An 18,190-nucleotide genomic window follows, 5' to 3' on the forward strand; every position below is an offset into this window, starting at 1 on the left:
CTATGTAAACCAGGTGTGACCTGTGCATCTCACACATCCCTCTACAGGCACTTACACTTTTGTTATACTGGTGTGTTATAGATTCTGGAATTTGATGCTATTGATATTCCCGCCAAATCTTTCTCTTTGTGTCACAAGTCTTTCTGCAATATTCTCAGCTGAACCAAAGGAAGAAATATATATTTTTCCCATTTATCATATAATATTCTTGTCAGCCTTTTCACTCAAGGTCATGTCTTAAAACCTATCACTGAAGAAATTTCATGAGACACACAGCTCAATTTGGAGGAACTTCTGTACAGGACTGACAGAACCACCAAGACTCTCAGCATCTCTGGTGAAATGCCAGTCAAACATAGGTGAACATCCACATTTTAATTTCGGCTAGTAACATCTTCCAGAGATGTCACACCACAGAGGAGCTTTTGAAAACTATGGCCCTTGTCCAAACCTGGCATTACTTGTACAGAAAGCACCTCCTCACCCAGAGCCCCCAAGCAAAGCCATGGGGCAGGAATGCTTGGTGTGCACCTCCCCTTCAGGGCCACAGAGAAAGCAACCAGAGGGTGGCAACATGCCCGCTCTACATACAATATCCCAGCACCAGGACCATCTTACAATGTAGCTGAGACGAGTTTGAATAAATCCTGTTGTGCCTAACTGGGAGCTGGGACCTAAAAACACCCAGTGCCACCCACCTCAATGCCCTAATCGTCAGACTGAGGTCATCTGAGATCTCTCTCAATCTCTCTCAAGGCTGGTTTTCTTCCCCTCCATTAGATCAAGCAATTTTGTGGTCACTAAGTGAAACTGATTCACTTTGCAGCAGCTCAAATTGATTAACTCACACTGCTGGCAAAAAATGGGTCTTAGAGAAAGCATCCAGGACCTGCAAGGAGATGCAAAAGCATAACGAATTAGTATATCCTGAGCCCAGTGATGGATTCAGCACGCCATTGGTGGAAGACCACTTTTATGCAATCCAGTGTTGAAAAACAGGTACCTTGGAGAAAAAAGACAGCTTTGCTCCAAATTAAATTCCAGTTTCCATGAACATATCAACAAGTTCATCATCATTTTAACAGTAGGTAAGATGTATCCTTCCCATTCTGAGGGAAAAGTCTGGCATATTTTCCACCCATTCAGTGACAGGCAAGGAAACAAATTAATCATAGTTTTACATAAGATATCACATGTCAGTTTCTAAGTAGCTTCCTTAGAAACAGAAGTTGCAGAACAGAGTAGCTGATGGCTGTTTATTCTTCTGCTTTTAACTGTCTCACTGTCCTCCTCTGCTGCTTGTCTGTGACTGCTGTGACAACTTCTCTGGACAAAAACTTTCATTCCACTGCACATATGTGCCTTACTGCCCTTTGGCAGTAGTAACACAAAAAATGGATCATTTCTGTTTGAAGGGTAGAACTGAAATTGTGTTCTTCTGTGAAAAGCTTTTTAATTGGATCTACTGATCTATCAAGACACTGAAATGCCAATTGTCAGAAAATTTCTCTCCTGTAGATGAACCAATCAGAAAATACATGAGTATTTTCTTTCAAATGTCAATTTAAAAAATGTCAAAATACATTCTTGACAAAACAGTTATGTTATTACTGCTCAAATCGTGTATCTCAGGATGTACAAAGATTTTTTCCCAAAATGCTGCACAGCCTCATGTTTACAAGCAGAGCACATTAATCTCATGCTGTCGTTACTAGGTCATTCAGCAAGTACACTCCATGTTTTGAAAGTGATTGGTCTGGAAAGCTCCTCTATGGGCAGGAAAGCTGCTTGACTTGGAGAGCAGCTTACTCCTGGGCCATTTCTTACATGTCAATCTCTTTCTCTTGGCATTTTGAAAGGACAGAAGTCTCTTGGAGGATATCACTGAAAAGTATCAGAAGTTATATAAGAAAAATACTGCTAGATCAGCACAGATGAACACACAGCTCTATTCTTAAATTGATATCAATTCAAACACAAGAGAGAAAAGTCAATCTCTGAAATAGGAATATTCTACACAGAACAGTCCAATGAGAAAACATCCATTTTGGGTCACCTTTATCCTCTTGGTATAAGATGTTATAAATGATAAGCCTCTAAAAGAGAGAAAGCTGTTGGGGTTTTAGCAACGGTGGGAGGAGATAAAAGGCTGGGTTTTGTCTGTTAATTTTCTCACATTTGCCAGCATGAAACAGATTGTCATCTGGGCACCAGTGGCTGAGATGATACTGCATCTAGCTGCAAGTCATTAAGACAGTAGTTGGACTGGCCAGCCTCTACAGTAAGGACAGCTGCACTGCAGGAAACAGCATTAGACATCTGCCAAAAAGAAGCACAAAAGATTACTCCTCATCCTCTGTTTTTATAGTGGCTAGGCCAGTAATAATCTTGCCTTTCACGTTTCCTAGCACTTCATCTAGACATGGCTCATGAACTGATACATGGAGAAAAAAAAAAAAGAAGCGTGTAACTTTGTTCAATTCTCTTTTGGATGCTGCAGCATCATCTGGAACAAAGCGACACTTTAATGCATCTTAGGCCTCGAGGCATTTTTTCCATTATCGGCAATCAAGCAGCACAAATAAAACGCTAGTGTTAGTTACAACAGGTTGGCCCTTTCTGATACAGAACAAATAAATAAATAACTGAATAAATAATGAGCACGAGTTTATTCTTCTCCTGTGAGTTTCAACAAGCAGCGGAGTCCTGCTCAGGATGAATGACAGGGATTTTCCCTTGGCCTAACAGAATAAAGCACAGGGGTCTGCGAATCACAGCTCTGTTGACATTCAGCTCTATTTAGGACATCAGTTCCTCTGACAGGACGACTTCATTAGATTGCTTCCTTTTCTTATGCGGAAATGCTGCAAACACCAGAAGCCCTCAGTCTTGCAAAACAACTGAAACAGGGCTATTTGCTTGCAATTGTCATCAGTGCTTTTGCATTTTTTCCCACTTTTTAAAAATCAAATTTGAAGACAAAGCATGAAGTACAAGTGCAGGTTCCCATCTGTGCAGTGCACAGGAGGCACAACCTATGATTTCCATTATGCTGTGTGATGCAACAAATAATTACTCTACCTGGCATTTCACATCCAATAACATTGTCAGTGAGCAACAAATTGAGAGAAATAAGGGAATGTGTTAATGAGAATGAAGCAGTAATCCTGGATTCTGTGAAAATTAATATTCTAGCTGTGCAGTACTTTTATTGCTTCTTGTGTGCAGGGACATCTACATGGTGATGAGCATGTACATGATATAACCATATATTCACAAGACAAATTAAATATTTTGCACACTTTTCACAAGATAGGTAAACTTCTCCCTTCTGAAATGTTTCAGAATGAAGACAGAATATGAAACTTCATGTTGTACTAGTCAAAAATAACTCACTTTTCAATTACTTTTTGTTTAAAAAAAAAAAAAAAGTGTGCTTACATTGCTGCCTTCTCAGATTTCAGTCCTCTCTTTGAGTAAGGAAGAAGAATATAATGTCTGGCAGCCATACTCTGAAAGTCTCTAATACCTCAGCCTCATGCCCAGCAACATGATAACAAACCTTTTCATATTTTAAAAATAAACTCATGAGCCATAGATCGCCCTGCTCCTAACAAAGTCAGTCAATAAAAGATGCTAGCCTTTTTTTCCTGCCAAACCTCAAAGTGCTGAAATATCGACTTCATTACGCAGCAGGTACAGCTGAGAGCCACTCCATTCCCCAACAGACTCACAAAATCAAATGATGACTGCCCCGGCCAGGACACCCTAGGCTTTTGCAGTGACAGAAAACCTCTCCTCGCTCCTTTCCAGGTGCCTTGCAAAGGACAAGGTGCCTGCAGGCAGATCCTGGTGGCGAGAGGGAACAGCATGGTGACTTCTGCAGTCTGTACCCAAATACATGTAACTCGGTGGTGACGCACCAGTGCAGCCCTTCTGCAGCCTGGCACCACCATGCCACCTGCCACCATGCCCTCGTGCAAACGAGGTGTACACGCGTTTCATAATTGAGACTGCAGATCTGCCTTGCCAAGCAACTGTATGGCAGGGCACAAAGGGAAACCCATAGCCTGTGACACTGAACATTAGTAGCAGGGATGCAACAAGGAGGCAGGCGGAGGAGCTGTTAATGCATTACAGCACTGCATCATCGTTGCAGTTCTATTCACATGGTAATGGCTGAATTTGAAACAAATTGTCTGGCAGAGGACTTCATTTTGCTTCCACCTTTAGTGTGCAAACCTCCAGCACAGACTAGGACACCGATGGAGAGGTGCTGTGGGAGTCGAGCAGAGAGTACTTGTGCTGAACACAAAACCTTCTGTGCACATCGCTGTGCACTGCCCTACACTTCACCTGCTTTCCTCCTCCTCCATGGGAATGTTTTCACCAAATCTGAAACCAAATGAAACCTGTGCTGCTGAAAACAAATTTCCCAACAACAGCTGGCAGCAACCTTGCAGACCAAAGCATCCGTCCATGACTGGCCATCTCTCCCAGCACCCTAGGGATGGTACTCACCCTCCTCCTCCTAGCCCATCTCTTTTTCTCCTCTATCAGTCATCAGCTATTTCAACACCAACAAAAGCAACCACGCATCACAACAATCACACCATGATAAAGCAAGAGGAATAAATCATTCCTCTTCGCTAAAAACAGATGGAGTGGCAGAGGAAGAGGCTGAGAGACAGCCTTTTCCTTAGGAAGGGACTTGCAAAGATTTTGAGTAGCTTTGTCTTGAATAACTGCTCAATTTCACAATATTTTGTCTATCAGTCTAGGGTCCATTCCTACTGGGCATGACACGCTATGAATTCTCCAGTGCAGCTGTCATGGAAATACATGTGTCAAGATCTCTGCATGTGCAATGATAACCCATAATTAATTGCAGCTAAGTGATGTCAGTACCCTTTGTTTGTTTGCCTCCTCTGTTGCACAGAAATCGAGCAAAATACACTACTGTGCAGAAATCTTGACCCTGCATCTCAGTCCTTCCCCTCCCCATCACCTTCCTCACCTCTCCACTCACACACTGCCAAATCCCCCAGCCCCTCTGTCTGCTGCTCTGGATGGGTCACTGCAGGTCCTTCCCTTCCAGGTGCTTCCAGACATTTCTAATGGGGGGGAAGGTCCTTGTGCACTACTCAGTTTCTTCTCCTCTGCTAATCGAAGTAGCTGGCACCTGGGTTTTGTCAGAAGTTGCTGAATTTCAGTGCAGATGGTGCGATAAGGCTGTACTGGCCAGTCCCTGTCAGTGGCAGTACTGGTGCTACCTTTCTAAGCAGTGAAGTTTTCAAATAATATGTACCTACCACCTGAGCGGTGTCACCTGTGCTCACCACTGCAGCAAAACAAATGCATAAAGCAGAAACAAGCTGGAACAATTGTTAATCATGCTTCTGTATGCTTTCACTTTTTTTTTTTTTTTTTTTTTTTTTTTTTTTTTATGTTAGTAAATAGATTAACTAGAATATGGCAATTCTACCTGCCACAACAAGCATATTTAAAAACACTAGCTAAAAAGATCAAATGAACTCAGTATGAGCCTTCCACTCTGCAACTGACAGAGGCTTCTGGCAATACATGAGTAACTACAGCTCATATTATTCAAAACATTGCTACAAATAGGCCTGAAGTTAATGTTAGTCTGGACGAACAGCGCGACAGAGCACCAGCAGAAAGAGCAGAAAGCTGTACAGCTGCAGTTAATGTTTGGCTTCTGAACATCTGAGGATGTTCAATGGGGCTTCAGACACATGCTGTCCTCCAACACACCATCTGGGGGTGGGGGGACACCTTGAATGGCCCTAAACAGCTCTCCCCCTGTGAATTTATTATTGTTGATATTTTTTTCCCTAGTACTCTATACTCATGGGAAAAGAACAGAATTTTCTCAAATTTACGAGTTAAGGAAAAGTAGAAAGCAACAGGAAAAATATTTTGTAATGAAAACAAAGCTGTGCTTTGCATGTTGAAATGGTGTTAGAAAAGGTTATATCGGGAAAAACAGCGCAGCATATTTCATGATACTCCAAACATTTCTTTTTCCATCACTTCATAATTTCATGGATGATTCTTACTTCATTTTCTAGTGTTAATTAACATAAGGAAGTACCTGTAAACAGGGAAGTTACTCAGTTCTCCCACAGATCTGTGACATACAGAAATTCCAGGTTAGATGACTTAAAGCTTTCTAAAGCTGAGGAACCCATTTTCAACATATGGAAACAAACCTTTCTAAGGCACCTACACTGAACACGTCATCTGGAGTCCTACATGGAACGTGCTATACACCCTGATATTGCTACAAACTCACACCCAAAGTGTCTTCTCCACACAGAACCACACAGCCATCCACCATGCTGCTAATCCGAAGGCCGGGCCACCAAAGCATCAACATGATGCAACTGGGAGGTGAGAGAAAAAAAAAAAAAAAAAGAAAACCACCGCACAGAACAAAACCCACCAAACAAGTTTAAATGGAAAATTCTGTAAATCATTTCAGAAATGTGTATCTCCACCACAGAGATGATTAGAGTGTTTCTACTGTTATTTGGCACTGGTGCTCAGAAAAGATTGCAGCATCAATCTTAGCACTGCAATTGCAAGAGATTAACTGTTACCCTACAAATTGAACTACATTTCCTAGCTGAATCTTAGATACAAATCTTATAAACATGACAAAGATTAAAATTCCCAATTCTTGTAACCCAGTGAGTGGTTGGGTTTTTTTTTTTTTGTTGTTTGTTTGTTTTTTAATCTTTAGATATTTATTCTATCTGTAGATATTATTTTATTTGTTTGTTTTAAATGTATCAGACTAAAGCTACACTATGCATATGCATTTATTCCATCACATTTCCTGGACTCTGTCTGATTCCCAGAGGCAGTACTGTTACTACCCTAAAAATGTAGCATAAAACTGAATTGCAAAAGCCAGTTTTTATGACATTGAGATTATACCTGTTGTTATATTAATGTTAGATCAACTACAGTAAACCAGAAAATCAAAACCACCATCAATAATGTTCATAATTTAAAAATGCAATTACAACTCTAACAGAATAAGAAAGTTTGTGCAAAAGAGGGCAGTAAGCCTTTATCTGCAAGGGGATAAGGACATCCCTAAAATGAAAGGCCAAAGCCCCATTTCTCACCTTCAGTTCACACAGCTTGGCAATTCTTTCTACCTTTCATCCAGCCTTCTAGATCTTCACAGGCTCTCTCTGCTGGGCATGAAGTTTCATTTGATAATCATTCCTCGCCCAGCAGAAACAGCAGTAGGAAGTCAGTGTTTGCTTCCTCCTGCTGGGAAGCTTTTGGACCCCACTCTCCAAGAGCTCAGAGCCATTTGCCAGACAGACACAGACAAACTTTCTGAGACAACGCTTAGACAAAGAGGGGAGTTTTGAAAATCTGGGGGTAAAAGGGAATCACAGAGTCCCTGGAAGGCAGTTTTGTTTTCTGACAGCATAGGAGCTCTGCCAGAGGTTGAAAATGAAGTCCTGTCCAAGATGGGTGAGAATTAGTTTCTGGAAAAGGTCTCAGCATCTCTCCCATGCACCAGGTCTGCCAGCAAACAAAAAGCCAGCCCAGACAAACTTCATTTCGGCATTTTCTGGTTAGTGCACTCCAGCACTGGGTAGGAAAGGCTTAGAAAGAGAAACTGGCCGCAGTCACCAATCAAAGTGTCAACTACAGCTTTTCTTCTCTTAATACATAAACCATGGCATAAGTTACCTTAACGAAACGCGAGCTACAAGAAAATGTCTGGGTTGTCTCCCCTCTAAAACACTTGGAAGATGTTGGTATTTTTCTAAAACCTACCTCCATAAAATATTTATCACTAGCTACAGGGTAGCCTAGCTGCTGAATTAATAACACAGCTGAAGCAGCAAATAGGCATCTCATGGGTACAGACATCTCTTACACGAAGGACACAAAAAGGAACAGCTTGCACAAAGTGGGAACATATTAAGGATATTCATTAATTTCAATGTACTGTATAGCTTAACTGCAAGATACATATACATGAGGTGCATTAATTCTGGTTTGTTCAGGTGTCTGCAAGCCTTCATGGGATTTTTTGTCTTTGCTCAACGTGGTGACCTGCTCACAGGCACAGCAGAAGCAAATGCCACAGACCAAACACAACAAAGCCAAATGGCATCCTATCTGTGGCACGCCCGGTGTTCAGACTCAAGCCAACTGCCTTATGTAAACAGCACTCAGCCTTTCTCCAAAAAAGCATCTAATCCGCCTGGTATCACATTTCATGACTCATTCCTGAACAAGACTTTTCTTGAGAAACCGGTGCAGAACTTCCCAAGAATAGGACAGAGAGGAGAGCAAAGTTTGAGCACTGCAGCATTACAGAAGGTGTTTGATGCTCAGTTTTGTGAGGTATTGTGACAGTGCCAGTAGTTAAGAGCAGTCAAACAAGTGACTGAATTTCCTTTGCTTCTCTGAACAGAAATTTACTTCTTCTCTGCCCTTTCAAATGAGCAGAAGAAGGATAGAGAAAAACTACAAGGACTTAAAGAACAAGATTTACACATAATTGAGCAAAGTTTGAAAAACAAGATTTCATTCAGATGTATTGAACCTTGGTTCTGGATTTATTATAGCAACTTGTGATCTTAATTGGATGAAGGCAATGCTTAAGCGGGAAACAATAGGGAGTGTTTCACCTAAAAAAAAATGTATTTTTTAAATAAAAAGAACTTGCAAGTAAGAATAGCCAAGCATTACAGAGGATATAGGCTGAAGGAAGGAGTAAACACCACTTACAGAGTTCTGCTCTTCCCAGTAGCAAAATGAAGAGACAGTCGAGGGAGGTTTTGAAAGCCCATCCAAATCTGTCCTAGCAGTCAAAGCTCCCTTCCTATTGGCAGCAAAACCTCTGTATGTGTGTTCTGCTATGCCATAACCCAGCCTCAACACTGTCCAACATTCATGGCATACATTGTATTGGTGAAAAAACACACTTTCATAAAAGCATGCCATTAACTCAAACCTATGTTTTGATTTATTTTTTTTTTCCCATTTCTGGGAAAAATGGCATGGTCCTGGAAAGATGAGCTACTCATCTTTGTAAGGTCTGTAAGCAAGTAATATTTATCTCAGTAAAAGAGGAGCTGGGGATTAGTACCAGAAAGGTAAGTAGATAATAAATACATTTCACAACAATTGGTAAAAGCCTCAGTCACCTATTCCAGAATTTCTCTGATATCTGGGAAACAAGAAGTATGTGGTCTTTCGGCAACAGAATCCCAAAGTTTAACAGTTGAGAGTTCTGTCTTTTTCCCCCTGTCTCAAGACCACCAAATGTACTATTCCTGACAGAACTGACATTGGATTTACAGCTCCCAGAGAAAACCACGATGTTCTTTTGATGTTGGTGTGCACATCAGAAAAACTTCACTAGGGATCCAAACCATCGTGACAGGATCTCTCTGTGGCAGCATTTACACATGCTCTCCAGCTCTTCTCTTGTGTTAGCCTGTATCTTCCAGGGTAAAAGGCACTGGTCCACAATTAAAAATAAAAATAAAAAAAGTCAGTTGATTAAGAACTCGGCAGCCATTGCTTGGCACCAAGCTGTAAGGCTTGCAGCCCAGCTTAGCAGCTAAAGGCCTCCCCTGCTGCAGCAGGAGGGACACAAACACTGCACCACATCCAACAACATACCGAGTTCTGCTTTTAGCATCAGTGACACCAAGCCTTAAAGGCACCAGAGCAAGAAGTGGTCTTAATGGGCAAAAAAATGCTCTAAACATATACTCTCATTTCTAAAGATAATATGCCAAGTAATCACCAGGCTGCTACCAGTGCTAATGACTGGGAACAAATATGAGCATCCACAGAAGAACTTGATGACAGAGCAACACTAGCAGATCCTCAGTCATCCTTCAGGGAAACTAAAGGAAACATTAAGTATATTTAGTCTAATTTACTTATTTATTTACTAAAACAAGTTGAAAATCCTATTGCAGTAGTTAGATTGGGTAGTCCCATTTCTACACATTAGAAAAACACTTTAATTATTAACCTATTAGTTAATAATTTGATATACTTGACATCGAATATAAATAAAATAAAAATATTGGTTTTACTCTTGATAAAGAGTAAAATGTGATAAAGAGTAAAAACTGTTTTCTCTTGATAAAACTTAAAAACTCTCTTCTTCAAAGACGTCGAATTTCTCCAAGCAGCTTTATGACAAAGACATGGAGGGAAGCATTAGAGCGCATCAAAGTAGTTGACAAGTTTTTGTTTGTTTCAGAAAGCTGAACCAAAGGGATTGCCACGGGAATTAGGTTGTTTAATAAGGTCTGTCATTTTTTTATTCTGTTCTTTCAAGGCTCAGAGTTGAGATCCACGGGAAGCTACTTCATAGTACAACAAATTTAATAACTTCTAAAACAAAAGGATGCTGAGTAATACAAAGAATTAACAACTATTAGGAAAAAAAATCCTCCAGCTATGGTAACAGAATCATACAGTCTTAATTTTAATAATTCCAAAACGTTACATCACCTGATAACAAACAGGTTTTATCGACGGACCATAGACAAATTCAGAGCTGAGTGCCTGGACTGGCCCATGTGGAGGATCCACTGATTCTAGGTGGCTTTTTCTGTGCGCTTGGTGTGATTTGTCATCATTTCACCGGTACAGGGACTGTACACTGCTACTTCCATGCACAGACACAGACTCTAAAGAACACTCCATACTGAATTAAATGTGATTTAATTTATATATTACATATATTAAGTCTACAGGTAAAGATTGAGGGATCTTTCCCTGTTTTACAAGAGAAAACTTTTTTTTTTTCAATTTCTTTTCTCATTTAAACTTACAGCTTTAGGTTTACATTATAGCTACCTTCTTAAAATTCCCTAGAAGATAACACTTATAATCAGAAAGATCTAGGATCAATAACAAAACAAGAAAGGGAGGAAAGGCCAAACCTCAGTCTTCAGATCAATGCAGAGTCCTCGGTCATCTTGCCAAAGACCAGCAATTCATCCAAGACAAAAAATAAAGATGATGCCTAGGTCTATTAATATGTTAGCACCACATCACAACAAAACAGTTAAATTAGAACTACCTACAGAGAAGGAATGTGAATGACATGCTGGTGGCTCTAAAACTGCTTTAGTCATGTTTTCTAAAACATTAAAAAAGTGGTTCTCTTTGCATCAATATAGCAACCAACAGTAAGTCTTATTGCTGTCTAATAATTTTCTGTGTCCAGCGCTACAGAAGAGAAAAAGCACTTTTCAGCTTTTGAGCAAAAGTTTAGTAATATGTCTGTATTAGGTGTTTGGCTTTTCATATATAGCAAGTTCAACCTCTTTAAATAATTTATGAAATACACTGAAGTAGCAGAGCTTTGACACTCATTTGAAATCCAGTTAAAGTAGTTACTAATCCTACAGCAAAAGTTATTACCTTACAGCAGAGTCACTGGGGAGAAAATTAGTATTTTGGGGCTTCCTTTAGTGTAAAGGCTGTTGCAATTCCTGTGTGCCATCCATTTATCATTCTCAATGCCATTATTTTATTATAGAGAGTTTTATATGCAACCAGTAAAAACAGGGCAGGAAAAAAAAAAAAAAAAAGGCAAAAAAAGAGAGAAGCCAAATCTTGAATGAGGTCACAAATTAATGGTAAATCTAGAGCTACTACTAGTTCACTTTAAAATACCTGTCCTAAGTACTTCACATGAGAAGAAATGCCAACTGGCCAACTTTGAGAAATGATGCAGTTCCCTTTGAAAACTCTGGAGAGAGTCTTCAGTTAATTAAGCAGAGGATATAATTAAATACAATTCTGTTGTGCTATCACTTGATTTTTGTGTTAGCAATATACACGCGTTGTATTAACATACTGCAAGTTAACAGATGGGTCAGAGTCCGAGACAACATAAAACAGACTTCTGCATCTCCAGTCACTGGGAGGTAAGCAGTTTACCAGAAATCAGTACAACGAGGAAACGGGACAATGCACAACATACCTTGATAGAACTGGATATGTAGTTAAACTCCTGGAGAAGCAAACAGCCCAGAGAAACTGCAACAGCCCTTCTTAAGAAATAAATGAAATTTAGCAACAGCTTTTTCCCCCTGCTTACTATTTCTACTTTTATTTATTTTCTATTAAGGAGCTCAAGGCTCTTCTGGTCCAGCTTTAAAATTCACTCATCTACTACTTCCCTACATGTCGGTGGCCAGATTCCCAAAGGAAAGCCCTGTTGCCCAGAATTTTGTTCTTTTATTCTCAGAAGACTGTCACCCTCAAATCATGCTCTAAATACCTGTGCAAATGAACTGTCTCCAACTCCTCTTCTTTTGTACGAGCATTATCTCAGAAAAAGGTAATTCTTGCACAAGACAAGACAAGAAAAACAATTCTTGTGTTTGGTTTTCCTCATCACCCTCCTTCCCCAGTGCAATTTCTTAGAAATCCAAAGTAGCAATTAAGATTCTTGCATAACATCATCTGCGTAGATTTTCACCAGCATCTTTTGCCTTTACCTTCTACTTTGTTCTTTTACCTTCACTGGCTGGATCAATTACAGGAAGATGACCCTCAAGATGCACAAACTAGACCCAACAAGGCAAGTTTTCCTAATGTAACTGCACTGACCCCAGTGGCGCTCTGCCAGGTGTAGATGTATTCTGGTAGAGAGAGAAGCACTGCCTCTCAGCGTTTCGCTGGCCCTGCATGCCCTTCCACACCCAGTTCAGAGTTCTGCTCTCTTCAGGCTCCCTCACAGCCATCTCTGCTCCTATTTCTATTTAATCACTGCTTCTGTTTTCATCTTCCAGACACCTCAATACAATGCCGTGCTTCTTAACCTGAATGTGCAACCTTCCTTCACTTGACCCTATGCTACACTCTCCCATTTCTGCAGTTCCCTCCCAGGTGCCGCCAAGCTCCCCCTCTTACATCAACGTTGTAACTAACTATTTATATATTACAGAGAGTCAGACAGACAGGCTGTCTGGAAACATCCCTCCAGGTTTTTTCCTCACTGGCTCATCTCTCCCTTGCACTATGCTGCATTATATAACTCAACAACCATTTTTTGTCCCTTAAGTCCTGTAACTGTAAGTCTGAAGGATGCCATTTTAATTAAACAAATGGTTCTGCATGCAGCAGAACTAATGAAGCTTGCTTTCCTATGGCTACGCATCCAGAGGCAGAGCTGCAGTCCCAGCCTTGCCCCCTGCCCTCCACTGCAGGCACCCTGCAGCCTCCCCTCATCTCCTGAGACAGGCAGAGAGGGATGCTGCACCTTCATCATTATGGACCACCCTGTGACTCCCAGGTCACTGTCCTGCAAACCTGCCAGGGAAGCAGCACACAGCACTTCTCACAGCCAAGGCCAGGGAACTCTTCCAGCCAGGAATGCTGCTGACATTCACTACTGATTTGAGATGCCCACACCCGTGTTCTCCGATCAGGATGATGAAACACTTGTGGCTTTTTTTCTGACTGCAAACATTCAGAAATGGTGGTATTTCCACCCTCCTGTTTTTTTTTTGTTGTTGTTGTTTGTTTGTTTGTTTGTTTTGTTTTATTTTTGGTTTGTTTTGTTTTGGTTTTTCGCTATCTGATTACGACAAGCTGCAGGTGGCATGCAGCTCTGTGCATGGTCAGGAGAAAAGCCACACTGGCACAGGCAGTGCTGGGCATGTCCAAAGCCCCTGTGGAGTTGCAGAACCCCCTGAGGGCTGCTGGCATCTCCTGCCCATGAAACCTCCACTGAGCCACCACCACCTGCGGCTCCCTCAGGTGTGCATCTCCCAGACAGATGAAGGAGGACGGATGCCACATCCAGGTTCAGGAAACGTTTGGCCAAGCAAACGTGCTGCACACCCTTCCGAAGCTGGAAGAAGGATGATGTTTTATCATGCACAGATTTATTTCTTGGTGCTAGTTAATGGCATTTACATTCTGCCTACCCTGTGAAAGGAACCTGAGTTTCCTGCAGAGTGATTGTAGCATCCACCTCACCCCAAACCAATCCAAGGGCAGCTTTGAGAGGCACTCAGTCTTCCGAGGGGAACCAGGTCAGGATTCAGTGCTCAACTGTAATGATTCTTTGCTGAAGACTCCATGCTTGAGAGTCCGTCTTCTTGAAGCACAGTGCTAGTCCTACTCACTGGAAAGGAAACTTCATCCAATGCCAAGAAAGCAAAGCATTTGCTATATTGTCCATGTTCGCTGTGATCTCACTACAGCACAGAGTTTAGATGTTTTACTTAGATCAAATTATTTTTAAATGGTGTGACCGTGCCTAGAAGTACAATCCCAAGATTAAATCTGCACATAGTAATGCAACCTAAAATGCAAGTCTTGCCATTCACCACACTAACTCATGGTCCTTTTCACTGATTACAGTTCCAGTATTTTCCACCATCATTGAGGAAGTATTTTCCTTCCTCAAAATATCTAGTACATAGTTACTGAAGAAAATAAAATCAACAGAATAAACATGTACAAAGCTTGGAGGAGCCTCATTTAATTCCATTTTTCAAAATACTGCCTTTCCATATGACTATGTTAAAAATACTTAGAAAGAAAATCAAACAAACAAAAAATCACACTAAGATACTGCTAGTTTTAAAACTTGCTTTAAAATTTATTTGAGATTTGACTGGAATACAGTTGCAAGGAAATGCTGGTGCTTGCTTCACTCTGAGGATTACAACCATTCCATTTCTGGATCATTGTGGATATGCATTTAATTTAATTTGAATGCAACATTTTCTCACCTGATTGCTAATGAAATAAGACACTTAAATCATATAGAACTTTATTAGTATTGATTTCATCAGCCAAGACCAAAAAGTTGGGCAGGGACCTTACTGAACTGTGAGTACAGCACAGAAGCATACAAGACCTGACTCCTGAAATACACTGAACTGGAAACCCGAGACAGTCACAGAATTCATTACTTGCTGCGCACAGGCCTCTGAGGAGTACCAAACACCAATGGAGGGCGTCCAGCAGCGCTTTATATTGTGAGTCATGTTCCCACTCCCACCCTATAGCCCAATGAAGATGGTGAATTAAACCAGGTTAAATAACCTGAGTGAGACTTTACCTCCTGCGATGAGAAGGACAGATGACATGCTGAGTATGGGACCACAAAACAGCTGTTTCAACTCATCTCTTCAGAATAAACATCACGATCAGCGGCTCTAAGCTCCACCAACAAGCCAGGGACATGAAAAGCTTTACTTAACATCAGAAACAGCAGTTTTGGTATGCAGGCACTGCCCGAGTTAATGCTAGAAATTGCCTGCAGAAATTGGCCATAATCCTGCTCATTAAAGACAACTGTTGGAAAGCTCGGGTACCACTTTGTTTGGATTAGCAGCATTCCTTCCAAATGTTGTGACTGTACCTTGCTCAAAATAAGAGTAATTCAACTGCAAGTAAATAACAATTGGCATGTTTTGTAAATAAATGCTCTGTTTCTTTGCTGAATGCAGCCGTGGAACAGCACTGAAAAAAAGTAAAGACACTTTTCACATTTATTAGCTGCTATGTGTGGTAGCCTTTAAAATGGCCTGTGCTACCCAGAAGAGTAAAACTCCTGTAATTCCTGCAACCCAAACCCAAAGACGTCAGCTTGAAATGTGCCATACACTTTTGTGAGCGTGGGCAGAAAAGTAAGGGCTGATGAGGAGCAATACCCACCTCGCCAGCGTGGTCAGGCCGATGCCACGCCAACAGCCCACAGTGTTTTGGTGTTTGGGCAGTGAGGGGATGGACAGAGTGGTGGCAGGACAGGGCAGACAGCAAGGCCCGAGGGCAGGTTTGTTACAGGGTTCGTCACCAATGTGATACCCACTGGAGCTGCTGCCCTGCCCTGGGCACTGAGGGGACTCTGTGCCACCAGCGTGCAGTGGTGGCAGCGCACGGATTCTCTAATTACTGTCATTTATTAGGCATGCGCAAGCGGGGCCACTGAACCACAATGAATGGCTGAGGTTGAAAGGGACCTCCAGAGGTCCTCTGGTCCATGTCACACATGTCACACCTGGAGCATGTCATGCAGGACGGCCCGCAGGCGGGTGCTGAGGATCTCCACAGGAGATCCCACAACTTCTCCGGGCAGCCTGTCCCAGTGCTCTGTCACCCAAACCACAGAGTTCTGCCTCACGTGGCGATGAAAGCTCCTGTGGTTCAGTTTATACCCATTGCCCCTCATCCTATCACCGGTCACCACTGATAAGAGTTTGGCCCCATCCTCTTTATACAGGTTTTTGTAGGGGTTGGCAAGATCTCCCCTCAGTCCCCTCTAGGCTAAACAGACCTCAGTCTTTGCTCAGAGGACAGGTGCTCCAATCCCTTAATCACCTTCGTCCCTCCGTGCTGGACCCCTCTAAAAGCTCCACGTCCCTCTTGTGCCGCCGAGACACAGAATTTGGGCTGACTCGGGAAAAAAACACACACACAAAGTGACAGGCAGAGGAAGCAGGGGGCAGGGGAGGAGGGCAGCCCCGGTGCAGCCCAGCCCACCCCAGTGCGCCCCGACCCCACCACCCACCCCGGCTCGCCCCTCGGTGCCGGGGGTCCCGCTGCCCCCCGCCGTGCCCGACCCCGGGGACTCACCGCCTGGCTCCTGGTGCCGGCGGAGGGCGAGCCTTGCAGCAGCTGCTCCAGGCAGGCGGTGCTGGGCAGCGAGGAGCTCTTCTGGTGGGACAGGTGCGCCCCGGGCCGCCGGCACGGCTCGGAGCCGCCCCCGGGACCCTGGTCGCCCCCCGGCCGGGCGGAGGGGGCGGCGGGGGTCGAGCGGGCGGCCGGCGGGGCCTTACCGGGGGGCGGCCGGTGCTCGGGCGGGCGGCGCAGGGCGGAGCCGGCCTCGCCGCCCTGCTCGGGGGGCTCGGCGGCCGAGCAGCACAGGTTGGGCTGGGAGGACGAGAAGACGCGGTCCAGCGCCTGCCGCCGCCGCCGGAGCCCCCCCCAGCGCCCCGTGGCAGCCGGCTCCCCCTTGGCGCTCGCTGGGGCCGGGGGCTCCGCAGTGCGGCGCTTGCCCCCCAGCTGCAGGTTCCTCCACAGCCGGGCCTGGAAGGATGCGGCCGGCTCGGCATCGCCGGGCTTACCCTCCTTGCCCGGCTCCATCGTCCTCCGGCGGCGGCCCCGGCGGCACAGCCCGGCCGGCCCGGCGCCCTCAGTCCCCGGCGGGCCGGGACGGAGCGGCGCCGCCTGCTGCTGCTGCTGCTGCTGCTGCTGCTGCCGCTGCTCCTGCTGCCACCGCTGACACCACCACCAGCAGTGCCACCACCGACACTGCCACCAACAGCCCCCGCACCAGCCCCGGCCCCGCAGCGAAGGCAGGAGGCAGACAAAGTTACCGCCGGGCTCGCCTATATATGCTGCGAGGACACAGTGGGTTTAGCCTGTCCCCTCACCCCCCCTCCACGCCGATTTCTTTTCTTTTTTTTTTTTTTTCTTTTTTTTTTTTTTCTTTTTTTTTTTTTCTTTTTTTTTTTTTTTTTTAATATGTATGTGTGTTTTTGCGTTGAGCACAGCCGCGCGGAGGGCAGCGTGCTCTGCCCGGCAGCGCCGTGATGCTGCATTTTACCCACAGGCAGCTCCCGGGAGCGGGGGAGATAAAATAAATAAAAAATAAAAAATAAGCAGCGGCATCTTTATTTAGACTGCGGTGGGGGAGGAGAAGAGGGGGAAATTAAAAAATAATAATAATTAAAAAGCATGTCTGGGAGAGAGGGGTTTCCATGGGGTAAAGAAAAAAATATATAAATAATAAAAAAAATAAAAACCGCCTCTGGGAGAGGGGTTTCCACGGGCAGTGCCGCCCACCGAGGAGAATTTTGGGGAGGGGGCACAGGGTGCCCGCCTTCCCCGAGAGGTGGCAGGGTGCAGGCCGGCCGCTCGCCGGAGTCACCTTGTGGGCGCGGTGCTGGAGAAAGGTGAGCCTAAAACTGCTCCTACCAGCGCCGTGGGCGCGACAGAACGCACCGGGTTTGTCAGCGAAGGTGTCTCAAGGCACATTGCCCTTCTGCAGCTGTGCATGCGGATTTATAGCTCAGTCTCGCTGTTTCCTGGAAGTGTGCATCGGGGGAAAAAAAAAAAAAAAAAAAAAAAAAAAAAAAAAAAAGTCAATTTATCTTGACTTATGCTTTTTCTAGAAAGAAGACAG

The 18,190-nt window shown here is 43.7% G+C and overlaps 1 protein-coding gene across 2 annotated transcripts in view; it reads right to left on the reverse strand.

Moving 5' to 3' along the window:
* MCTP1 (multiple C2 and transmembrane domain containing 1) overlaps nt 1–18,190 on the reverse strand; it is a gene marked incomplete at both ends in the record, with an annotated part of 313,509 nt that overhangs the window by 262,064 nt on the left and 33,255 nt on the right. Inside the window, one exon of one of the 2 annotated variants that reach the window (XM_084504196.1) lies at nt 16,639–17,148. The exons of the other annotated variant lie outside the window; for it this stretch is intronic. Coding sequence (XP_084360322.1) covers nt 16,639–17,148 — 510 coding nt within the window. Of the gene's footprint in view, nt 1–16,638; nt 17,149–18,190 lie in introns of those variants that run through there. 2 annotated transcript variants of the gene reach the window in all.

This window comes from Aythya ferina (genome assembly GCF_964211825.1).
Source record: "Aythya ferina genome assembly, chromosome: Z".
NCBI lineage: Eukaryota > Metazoa > Chordata > Aves > Anseriformes > Anatidae > Aythya > Aythya ferina.